This window comes from Haliotis rubra, unplaced genomic scaffold (genome assembly GCF_003918875.1).
Source record: "Haliotis rubra isolate DU_JTF1 unplaced genomic scaffold, ASM391887v1 Scf22, whole genome shotgun sequence".
In the NCBI taxonomy this organism is placed as follows: Eukaryota; Metazoa; Mollusca; class Gastropoda; order Lepetellida; family Haliotidae; genus Haliotis; species Haliotis rubra.
Genome location: NW_025766225.1, coordinates 1,745,502 through 1,758,235, shown reverse-complemented (window position 1 = coordinate 1,758,235; position 12,734 = coordinate 1,745,502). Strand labels below are relative to the sequence as shown.

Here is a 12,734-nt window from a genome sequence, read left to right as displayed (position 1 = left end):
GTGACAATCTATGTTTGTAAGGGAGCAAACAGTCCCCTCTCTGTCCTGAGAGCCCAGGTACTTCACGAGGACCTAAATATACCTGGCAAGAAGCACTAAACTCACGTGAAGCGTGAAGACATATTGTTTGTGACAGCGAGCGTACCAGGTACGGTGCTCTCCACTCTCCTGGGCCAACCAGGTGAACAGCCTCAGTGTCAACAGGCACTGCATGTAGGTCCCTCCACCACTACACCGTCAACCAGGCTGAACACAATCGTACTACACCATCAACCAGGCTGTATACAATCATATACTACCCATCAAAAGTTTAGACTCACTGAAAGCACTCACTATATGTTATGTATATGTATGTGGTTACATCGAAGATGAATTTCTCCACCAACTTGGTGGAACCAACTGAAAACCTTATGCAGATGAATTGCACAAGGATGATGCTTCAAATTGCGAAAGGCATGAGCAAATGTCGTGCATGTGAACAGATTCGTTTTGGTGTAAAGTTTTGTTAAGAATTCGCCAATTTTCACAGATTTTAATCATTTACTGAACTCATGACAATAATCTTTTCAATGTTACGAATATGTTTTACAATACACCAGTTCATAACTAAACAGTACCTTTAAACAGTATGGAATATTTTGCAAAAAGCTAGTTTAGAACAGTGGACAAGTAAGTGGCTACATTTACACTAGTGAGTCTAAACTTTTGATGGGTAGTATACTATACCAGTCACCCAGGCAATATGGCATCATACTGTACCAGTTACCCAGGCAATATGGCATCATATTGTATCAGTCAACCAGGCTATATACCATCATACTATACCACTAAACCAGGCTATATACCATCCAGGGATTGAAATACATTTTTTTCTAAGTGTGCCTTAAGGCACCAGACAAATATTTTAGGTGTGCCTTTCTGAAATCGAGTATGCCCACAAGTTTTTAGAATAAATGACAATGATGATGATCATTTGAAATTTATTGTTAAATAAAGAAATGGGGAGCATTCATATATGTATGGTATTATTCAATTTGGAAAAAAATAATTGTTTTGGGGATTAAATGACTAAATGTGAGTTATGTCTCTTAAAAAATTAGGCGTGTCAAAAGGGCACCGAGAACATTTTTTAGCCGTGCCATTTCTGTATTTACCGTGCCATGGCACACTAATATATAGGGTATTTCGAACCCTGCCATCATACTATACCAATCAACCAGGCTGTATACCATCATACTATACCAATCAACCAGGCTGTATACCATCATACTGTACCAGTCACCTAGGCAATATGGCATCATACTGTACCAGTTACCCAGGCAATATGGCATCATACTGTATCAGTCAACCAGGCTATATACCATCATACTATACCAATCAACCAGGCTGTATACCATCATACTATACCAATCAACCAGGCTGTATACAATTATACTGTACCAGTCGTCCAGGCTATATGGCATCATACTGTATCAGTCAACCAGGCTATATACCATCAAACTATACCAATCAACCAGGCTGTATACAATCATACTGTACCAGTTACCCAGGCAATATGGCATCATACTGTATCAGTCAACCAGGCTATATACCATCAGACTATTTCACTCATCCAGGCCATATACCATCATACTATACCAATCAACCAGGCTGTACATCATACTATACCATCAACCAGGATATCAATCAAATCTGGAAACAAACCATCATACTATACCACTCAACCAGGCTGTATACTATCATATCATAGGTATTATACATACACTCAACCAGGTATTATACCATCATACCAGGCTATGCCACTCAACCAGGCTGTATACTATTATACTATTCCACTCAACCAGGTATTATACCATCATACTATATCAATCAACCAGGCTGTATACTATCATACTATACCAGGCTGTATACCATCATACTATACCACTCAACCAGGTATTATACCATCATACTATATCAATCAACCAGGCTGTATACAGACTATACCACTCAACCAGGAGGTATACCGTCATACGATATCAATAAATCTGGAAACAAACCATCATACTATACCAGTCAACCAAGTAATCATACTACATTGTGTGTATCAATGATCATGGTGTCTACCATAGGATTGTCTGGTCTAGATTATTTTCAGACAACTGTCACATAACTGGAATACTGCACAGTACAGAGTTTAATGAGCAGCAGGTAATTAATCTTATTAATACGCTGTGATACACCACACAATTGATATCCTCTTATATCCAAGACACACCTGGATTACAAAGAAGGGCCCTTACAATACCTAACCTGAATTGTAGAATATATAAATCAAGTGGTGAATTTTAACTAATACTGGCAACACTTGGGCTGAACAGCAGCTGAGATGAAAAAGGCGAATCGTTGTCAGACACAGACTACCCCTGTGAAGACCTACATCCCCCGACACACACAGCTCGTCAAATTATGCACACTACCACACACTGCATAATGGAGAAGGGTGTGGAGTAATCTGTCACAACCACTTCAGCATTAGGTGAGGCCTCTCACAGACAATGATGCTCACAACGACGCCCAAACTGTCGCTACGACACATAAATGTGTCAACACTTCCAAGATTACCTGACATGGTGGAGGAAATGTCCTTGATATATGTTAAACCGATTATTACCCTGCCTAGATGTACACTAGTTTTATACTGGCATCTTGGTGTGTCTACAGGCTGCTCCACAGGCATTAGTGCTATTAGAGTGAGTGAGTGAGTTTAGTTTTATGCTGCTTTTAGCAATAATCCAGCTATATCACGGCAGGGGACACCAGAAATGTGCTTCACACATTGTACCCATGTGGGGAATCAAACCCGGATCTTCAGTGTGATGAGCGAACGTTTTAACCACTAGGCTACCCCACCACCCTAGTGCTATTAGAAATTGATAATAATATCTTTCGTCCCTCAAGATAAACATATTTCACTGTAGTCTTCAAATTGTTTGAAGCATTTTGTGCTCGAATGAGACAAAACTGTTCAATTCTTCAGTCATTATTTCTTCACAGTTCCTACCTGTATCAAAGTTGAAGCATTGTGTACAAATTCAGAATTTAAGCACCCATCTGTTTAGTTTGGTTTGGCTGTATTCACTCAGCAATATTCCAGCCATATGGCGGCGATTTGTAAATAATCGAGTCTGGCAATCCCGTGATCAACAGCATGGGTATCAATCTACGCAGTTGGGATACAATGGTAAGTGCCATCCAAGTCAGTGAGCCTGACCACCCAATCCCATTAGTCTCTGCTGTAGTAAATGAAGACTACTATAGACTACTATCAATGGAGTTTTACTCTTCCTCGGCGCAATCTAGTCGTAAACTTACATGAATCCTGAAGGCTGAACAACACACTACCTACTGTCCAAATATATTGAGGAAGGTCTTACTTAACGACCCCACACCTGGCGTTAAAGTTATCAGAGTTAACAGCAGTGCGTCAGGATGAGACTAGTACTATTGTCCTACAGCTGATTAAAACAACAAAATTATCAATTGTGTATCGCTATGCCAAGTGGCTGGTGAATACGAGTGCTTATATCCAACTTGGCATCACATGTTGTATCATGCATTCTGTCTTTTATCACACAGGAACAGAAGCCAATATATTTTCAACAAGATAAACTGCTTCTTCTACAGGATAACTGTTATGTTCTTTGCCCTATAGTCTCTTTTTTTGTTTTGGAGTAGATTAGGTTTAGGATCATAAACTGAGAGCATTTAAGGTCAAGAACATTGGGAACTGATAAATGGAACGAGCAGTGTGACAGACAATCTTAACATTTAAACATTTCCACTAATTATTGCCTGATGTTCACAGCTGCTGAGGCAAACAGTCTAATTTTCTTGCTATCAAAACCAAAGGGAGATATCCTCATATTCAGTCTTTATCATTAAGTACTCCTTCAACTGTGTCGATATCATAATAAACTCCTTACAGAAATAGTTCACTTCCAGGCAGACATAATTATCGACCAATCAGAATGATGGGATATCTTCACTGCGTAACCAGATCCTACCACAACTGTGTTCTGCACTGGGAGCTCCCTGTTTCTGCAAATCGAGTTGATGGCAAAAAACTGTGTTCCTCTCGAGTGGAGTGCATAACTTTGCACATGTGCGGGACACCCATAGACCAACTTGCATGGTAATAAAGCTGCTTATGTACTGTCCATGCTAACCTGACTGATACGTCCACTAAAACCCCTTGAATAACACATGAAAATGGAGATTCATCTGGTCAAAGTCATCTCAAAATCTTTCACCTTAATAATTCCAAAATACAGCAATATTCTTGGCAAAATAGAACTCAGGTAAATGAGTTATTTAAAAAACACATTGATAAAAAGGTTGCATATTTACCCTTGTCAAAAGACTGGCAAATACTGCATACATTTATTTTTCATTCCATACACACATTATCTCATATTTTTCCAGTGAGGCAAGACATTCGAGTGGTGTTTTATACATATAAATCTATTTTCATCACCAAAATTTAATCCTCTGTTGCTATGGTAATCTAAAGCCCCAGCTGTATTTAAAAAGAAATGGCCTCCTTGAATTACCCAGCCCCCAACGAGATCCAACAGAAACCTATTACTGGAACGAATGGAAAATTGACGAGTCTTTCAAAATATCCTGCAGCTGATTAAGATTCAAATAGCGGCAAATCAACAAACGTAATGTAACCAAAACAAACTGATATTACCAACCAAGGTGTCATCCCACTTTCAAAAACACCACCATTAAAGCCCTTTCAGGGGCTGCTGTCAAACAAGGGTTACAGCACACCATGAAGGGGGCAAAGGTAAGGTCAAGGTCAGTAAACAAGAAGGGAAGAAGGGTCTGATCACAGCCTTCCTGGGTGGCCTTGGGTCTCTGGGATTTCCGGCCATGTGAGCAGGGTCCTAGCCAGGGATGCCTGGCAGGTATTCATGATTTATGGGGTGTCGCAGAGTGCAGTAGGTGTGGTCGAGGTGTGGCATAGGAAATGGAAACTTGTCAGAGGATCGGCATTGTGGGTACATGCATGAAGGAGGGGAGGAGAAGACGGAAGGCGATACTCCCACAGGGGTGGCATTATGGGGTGCGTTTATTTAGGTGGGGTTGTTGGGGGTAGATGATAGATTTTAATGATAGGGTGGCTTTATTGGGTGGTTGTATTTGGGTGGAGCAGCCGATACCTGTTATAAGTCTTAAGGACTTAAGGGTGTCCTCAATTGGGGTGGACGATACATGGGTATATCCTAATACTCCCAACTCATTTCAGACAAATGGCATTTAGAAAATAACAGATATAAACTAACATTTCAGTCCACCAGGTCTCATAATAAAAACATATTTCAAACCCCTCAAATGTCAAGTTTTCTCTTCGTCCATATGAAACCTTAACTATGATGTGAAGTCCATTTCTGGTGTCCCCTGTCGTGATATTGGTGGAATATTGCTAAAAGTGGCATAAAACCATACTCACTCACTCATTCTACTATGGGGAAAGTTACACAAGGTCCACAGAACCAGTGCCTATTTTAACTGATAAAAATAACTAAACCTGAGGATAATACAACTGGTGTAAGTTTTCACTACAGGACTACTGGACATGACAACCCTGTGTTAGCATGGGTAGGCTTCCAGACAGATAGGGGTGGGTTGACTGAGGAAGGGCGATAATACCCATTCTTACAGGAATGGTGTTGATAGAAGGGTGCTATTCTCAATTAAGCCCAGATACAACTCGGTTATAACGAACTTTGACTCTAAAGTTAGTTTCTTCTTGAATGAAGGTCATCTTCCTGACATGAGGTTGAGCCATTTGCCTGAAAATGTACTGAAGACCTGTTTATCTGACCAATGGAGGTGTTAATTCCCATCATGCAACTGAGGTTATCTCGAAGGTTTCTTTTGATGTGAATCAACCAGAGATATCATGGAAGCTAAGAACCAATTTCTTGGACAGTAGACTGAACCAAAATATTAGTTATCTCTTCCACTCAGAAATAATAAATGACATCTCACAACAGATTTGATTCAATGATCATCTGTATATTTCAGGTATCCGTTCAGATTTAGCTCATGTGGGTACTGAATGCAACATATGTTATATTTGGGATTACACTTTCTTAGTAAAATATAACATATGTTGCATTTGACCACTTTCTAAATGGCATTGTGTAATCATGGGTACTGAATGTTGAGTGGGTAATTCATTTTCCGTTACCCACTGCTTTCAAATATGTGCGTATTTCAGTCAATTTACTCACCTAAGTATTATGACATTGAGTAAGTTTACTAAGCAGGTATGTGCTGCCTTATGTCATACCTAATCAAAACCAACTTAAATATAATGGAAATGATTTCATAAAAAATCACTCATCCTATACTAACATTACAACTTGATAGCAATCGATGTCTTTTTCATTACGCAAGCGATGTTTATAAATATATTCTGTGCGCATTTGTTTTAAACTTTTTTGTGTAATAAACATTTTAAATGCGTAATTGGTACGCAACAATTATTTTTCAATGCGTATTTTACCCGAATATGCAGCTTATCTGGGCCTCCGTCCGTTTATATTTGGTTTTATCAGATTCTAAGCATGGCTCACTCTATTCATGTTCAGGGTTTTCAAAAGTTGGCAAAAGATTCAAAACTAAAACAAATTATTTAGAACATGTTTTACACCAAAGTCTAGGCAAGACTAAAGTTTTTCCATGTTCAAGGCGTCTGAAAGAGGGCAAAAGACGTAAAAACCCACACACCCAACACCAATGACATTTTGAACATATTTTTAACACAATCTAAGCCTTGCTCTAAATTTGAGCCTTATGTTTGCAAAAAGGTATATAAAACAAAGATTTCTTTTAACATTTTGGAAATGTTATTTACATATTCTTTGCACAAATCCCAACTTAAACTTATCAATCATCATTTTTTCATATCTCCCATCAAACTCTTATTGTTAAAAAATTGTAAAATGATGTCCCAAAGGGGAAAGGAAAGAGTTACAAATTGACTGGTCTATTAATAAACCCCAAGCTGTAGATGGCAGAAGTTACCCTGTGGCGTTATACTGGGTCAAGTGGGGAGTCAATAACCGCAGGTAAACGCTGGTAAACACAGGTAGACATTATTGTGACCTATATTCGCATACACACAAACATCATAAACCCCTTGAAGACTGGCATCAACCAAGCAAAACAACCAATAAGGGGAAAAACTATGAAATATAACTTCAGGATGGTTAGTGAAGTATCAGTGTTGCTGACGTATTAAGAAATTGACTTTAAATGTAACACCTTCATTTTTCATATCGAAAAAAAATCTGATTGTTTTATTATGTATTTAGTCCAAAGACAAACTTCTATACAAAATTTACAACTTAAATTTTGATTGTTACCATGGTTACAGAATGTGTTAAAAATTATTACTGTTTTCTTCTTATCTGTTGTCCCACCCCGCCTACTTGATCATGCACTAACTCACACCTGCTGTTAATTACCCACAACACTCAAGCCTCACCCCTGAGGGCAGACCTGACCCCCAACAGTTCAACCCCACCCCATAACAGTGATCCCCCAGGGCTGTCCTAATTGACTGTTTACAGGGGGGTACACAAACAAGCATAGACAGTTTATGTTGGGGGGACAACCCTCTTCTTGTCAAGGTTACTGAAATTGCATCCCAGAAACAAAGGTGAAAGAAGATCAAAAAGGATTAATTTTTTCCCACCTGGGAGTGGCAACTATCGAGTGCAATGGCCTGCACTGCAAATAACAGCTCAATGTATTCATGGGCAGCTGGAACTACTTTCAGAGTAACAGTAAACCGTGAGCTTAGACTATGGGAATTTCTGATCGAACAACTAGAAACAGAATGTCAGTCCCAGGCCAAGTTTAATCCTTACTCACTCGTAAGATATCTGTTTTATTGACAAGTATCCACACACATATAATATCTGTATCTTTTAAAATATCTTTTTAAAAAATAAAGATATTTCAAAGCTCACATTAAATCATAAAACTGTGAATGTTAACTGCAAAAATTGCTTTTTATCAACATGCCACATTTACTGTCATGAAAATAGACATTTTCCTTTTCAGATTATATAAGATTTGTCAGTATTATAAATCTGAGACTAGAATTATGTTCATTGGGAATAAGGGGATGAAAGTTGCACATGAACCTGAATGAAAACATAACATGGTTGTTAGCGATGCGATATTAGTCGTATCGTTCTCCCTGATGGAAGCCTACTGTATATTCTTATTGAACATTAATAATGGATGGTGCCAGTGGGGCAAGAAAAGCCAGCCAATCAAAGACAAGATGAGCATATAAATGATTCATTCCTTTGATAAGCTGGAGCATTTCACGGATTGAGTTTCAAAAACCAAATATATCCTCAGGTCCTCGACACCACCCCTCATCTTCTGTCTCACATGAAGTCGACAGGACAAACGGGCCTTGGAAGCAAATTTGAAAATTGTTTTTGAGATAGTATAATCCCTCTGTAAAGTTAAACTTCTCAATTCAATGACAAAGAAAGTCCTTCTCCTGACAGAATATGTGTGTTTTTATCGCGGGTATAAATTATTCACCAACAGAGCTGATAAGGTTACCCTGGCCTGGCTTCTTCCTTCCATTACAAAATCCCAAGATTTGCACTGTGGTTTCCATGGTAACACAATGTTTGAGATCTAAACACATGTTGCAAGGGGTGTAGTGAACAGCTTCAACAGACTGCACCTAAACTGTATCAAATTTTCCTGACTTCTCTATTTTATGTTAGGATTCTAAGTTATGAACTTTGCAATCATAAAGATAAATCTGAAAGAAGTTGTGAGTAGTTGCTGAACATTGAAATGATTTCATAATTGGATTTCACTATTTAGTTTTTTTTCAGTAACACTGTTTCTTGTGGGGTTTAATAAAATTTGTATCATTACAATTATAGATATGCTGTGATTCAATTCAGTATTGCTACGAACTTCTGCAGAAAAAAACAACAGAAAATATATTATTCAAATGACCCAGAAATTACCAGGATTACAAGTTCTACAAGATCGTGGAAGTTGTGTACTTGTTGAAAACATATAGACATCTATTTCACACATTGTGAACGTCCTAACTGATTCTAATAATAAGTTTTAACCAGTAAACATCACGAAAGAGCCAGAGGAAAATGAAAAGACTTGGTTTGACTTAAGCACAAACAAATGCATAGAATGGAACACAGTGGAGATACACATTAACATTCATTACGCCATATTCTTCAGAAGAAATGGGGAGAACCTGATAAATTCAGTTCACTACAGCATGTCATTACTTTACAGGACACTTCTTGTGGGGGCCCCTGAAACCAAGGTAAATCCCCAGACTTTAGCTCAGCCCCGCTTTTATAAAGACCACTGTGTTCTGCTTTTGATACGGCCTCATGTACACGATGATCAAACAGCATCATCCCACACATAGTGACACAGATAAAACCATCCGACTGACCAGAAACAACCCTTGGACCAACTATTTCCACTTTTCGAAATCGAAATCAGCGAACACGTCCTACGATTCCCTGCCCCCACAGGAAGTTCTCAACAGTCGACTTCCACTCATCAAGCAGTAAAACAATCGGGACAATCATCCAACACTTCCTCAATAGCCCATTGTCATTATTACCCACCAATGTAATAAGGATCCATATTTACCATGTGCTATTGACGTCATATCAAACTTCAGCTAAAATATCTCCACATGGCTATTTTTACCAAGAATAAAAAGCTGACTACAATAATTGTGACTTATTCCAACCTACTCCAGCTTTACAGTTACTCCAAATTTCTTTCAGGAGTTATTATTAAATTGACAGACGGTAGGAGATTATTTGAAACTCCCGAATTTTCCTCTAACAAGCAAGTGATGTAATTTAAAGTTGTTTGAAGGACAAATCGACTACCATTAACAAACTGATGTGGCGGCTGAAAATATTTTGTTTCTTTTTAAACGGCACCTTTAGAGTGAGTGAGTTTAGTTTTTCGCCGCAATCAACAATATTCCAGCTATATGGCAGCGGTCTGTAAATAATCCGAGTCTATACCATACAATACAGTGATCAACAGTATGAGCATCGATCTGCGCAATTGGGGACCGATAAGTCACCGAGCCTGACCACCCGATCTCGTTAGTCGCCTCTCACCCACCTTTAGAAAAATTCCAGGTAACATGATGGCCAACCTGGTGGTTGATACTGCAAGCAACATCAGACAATCGTGATGTGCAATCGACTAGTCACTATCCCTGACCACCCAATACACTTGGTCTCCTCTTACAACCAGCATAGGCTGCTGGGGAGCACTTGTAACCCACATTCACCACTGACCAACAATGAAGAGATAAGTTTGGTAAATATCTGTCTTGACTTTCGCTTCAAGTATTTATGAGTATATACTATCACACTATCGTTAGTTTGGAACTTGAATTTTTAAATATTTTTTTCAGGACATGTTGAAAATTTATCTAAACATTTTGAAAAAAGGCTGATAAAACACTGAGAATTATCAATATTACACATAAAATGATATCTTTAGACTGTATGCCACATTGAATAACATTTCTAACCTTTTTAAAAAGAATGTGTCGGTCACACACATGTCCTTTATTGATCTTATTCGCAATCAATCGCTTCGTTGAGTGTTAACTGCAGCTTTTTTCAATTATTCATAAGTATTTCTGGTTCATACAGATTCTGGACTCAGGCTAGAGGCAAGTGTGACCCAATACAACCTGACAAAATTCCCAGTTTTCCCTACTGAGGATGCTAATGCAACATAATGGACAATATCACATGGTTGTCAACTAAGTTGATGTATACAATGTTCACACTTCTGTGATCTCCCCCCATGAAATAACACTTTTATTCAATATTTGTATACTAAATAACAGCTTCTTTCAAGTTTTGAAAACATATACAAATTGTGCAACATTTTGATCAAATTACTTGCTATTTCAACAGTAACTGTTATTGCCTCATGATCAAGCATGTCAAGTTATAATAGCACATAATGTCCCAAAGTTACATTATTCTAAATAATGACCTAAAGTGGGTCATATCCATAACATCAATAATTGGTATATGTGACTATCATTTATGAAAGTACAAAATAATGTACGACACCAAAAACCAGATTATGATATTTCCTCATCATGAAGTGTGTAGCTAACTGACTAGGAAATACAGCAGGATGTACCAGCTGTATCACAACTGTTGATCTCGTCATGTCCGTACATTTACAAACATAAGTACCTTATTTGCATCCTCATATCGTAACCGATTAATCACACACTATTGCTGCTTATTGTGCTTGACTAGGGAGTGGCTTGAAAACACTCTAGTCTTACTTCAAAACTTCACAACTTTTAACTCTTGATATACTGTGATATTATGATATATACCTGGTGATTGGAAATCCATAAAACTTTCTATGAAGTAATTTATCAACAACATCGTAGCTTCAAAGTCGAAACAATGTCGAACATAATTACCACTTGGATTACACTAAAATAGTCATACCAGAGCATTGTAAACTTAAATCGGTTGAATGACAGTTGAATAAACAAACTTCTGACACAAAGTAAACAACTTTTAAAAAAGGACCTATACGACATATCTACGACACCCATTCATCCACAAATTACCGAAAAAGGAATCAGTTATTGAAGACAAAAACAAACTGTTATCCCATAACCGACCTAACAGGGAACATTTCTCAACATCACCTGTCAACTTCACAATAATGTGCACAACCAAATCCAACATGGCGGCCAAAATTCGCCGAGCCCCGAGTTACCAACTTTCGCCGACTTACTTCAAAAAGTACCTTTGTCCGATCGATGTTTTAGCAATGTCCCAGCCAGGGGGTAGGGGTTGATCTTCTGTCACTAGGTCGTAACTGTGCTGTCGCATGTGTTGAGGGGGTAGAGGTGGAGCCGCGCTAAGCGTCTGCTGCAAACTTGCAGGGGAGGAATGGGCCCGACTGTGAGCTACAGCCATTCCTGCGACTGAGTTCGGAGGGGACGGGTACCCTGAAATGTCTCCATCGACAATATTCTTCTGACTATCTGGTTGTTTGAAGAAAGAAGCGGGCAAGTTTCTCATCCGAAGAGGGACTGGCGATGGTTTTGTGGGATCTTCTGGAGGGTTTATCACAACTTTGAACAATTCCTCGAATGCTTGATCGCTTCCGTCCCGCACATGCACTACCTGAGAACCTTTACGTTCTGTCCTTTCGAGCGACATTTTGGGTGAAAATTTCACTCAAATCACACAAAACAGAGTCTGATTAATGCTCCCAGTCAAGACTTCCTCCCCTTTCACGAAAATAATAGCAGTAAATCCCGAAGTTTTCCTGGCAAGAAATGAGGTGAGTCGAGTCACCATTGGAGTGAGCACGAAATTGAGTTTACCCACACCGCATCACTACTAGTGTAACAGGTACGAGCATCCGAGGTCGAAAATAGTCCGGGAGAAAACGAACGCTCACTTTCCTCTCAGTGGAGCTATTGCAATTCTGAACAATTGATAGAACGTGATGAGTAATAGTCGTTTGTCACAGTAATTTATGCAAACGCTTTGCGGAAATTAAACATGTGAGTTAAACGGACTATATAGAGCGGATACGAACAAGGTCACTTGTACAGCTGACGTCATGAGAGC

General features: G+C 38.8%; 1 protein-coding gene across 3 annotated transcripts in view; it reads right to left on the bottom strand.

Moving 5' to 3' along the window:
* Nucleotides 1-12,499, bottom strand: part of LOC124277297 (transcriptional coactivator YAP1-like) — a 43,853-nt gene extending 31,354 nt beyond the window's left edge. For 2 of the 3 annotated variants that reach the window (XM_046712948.1, XM_046712949.1), the window contains exon 1: nucleotides 11,887-12,499. In XM_046712948.1, the coding sequence (XP_046568904.1) occupies nucleotides 11,887-12,317 (431 nt within the window). In that variant the 5' untranslated portion in view covers nucleotides 12,318-12,499. The remainder of the gene's footprint in view (nucleotides 1-11,886) is intronic. The other variant, XM_046712950.1, reaches the window with a different exon arrangement.
* Nucleotides 12,500-12,734: the final 235 nt, after the last annotated feature.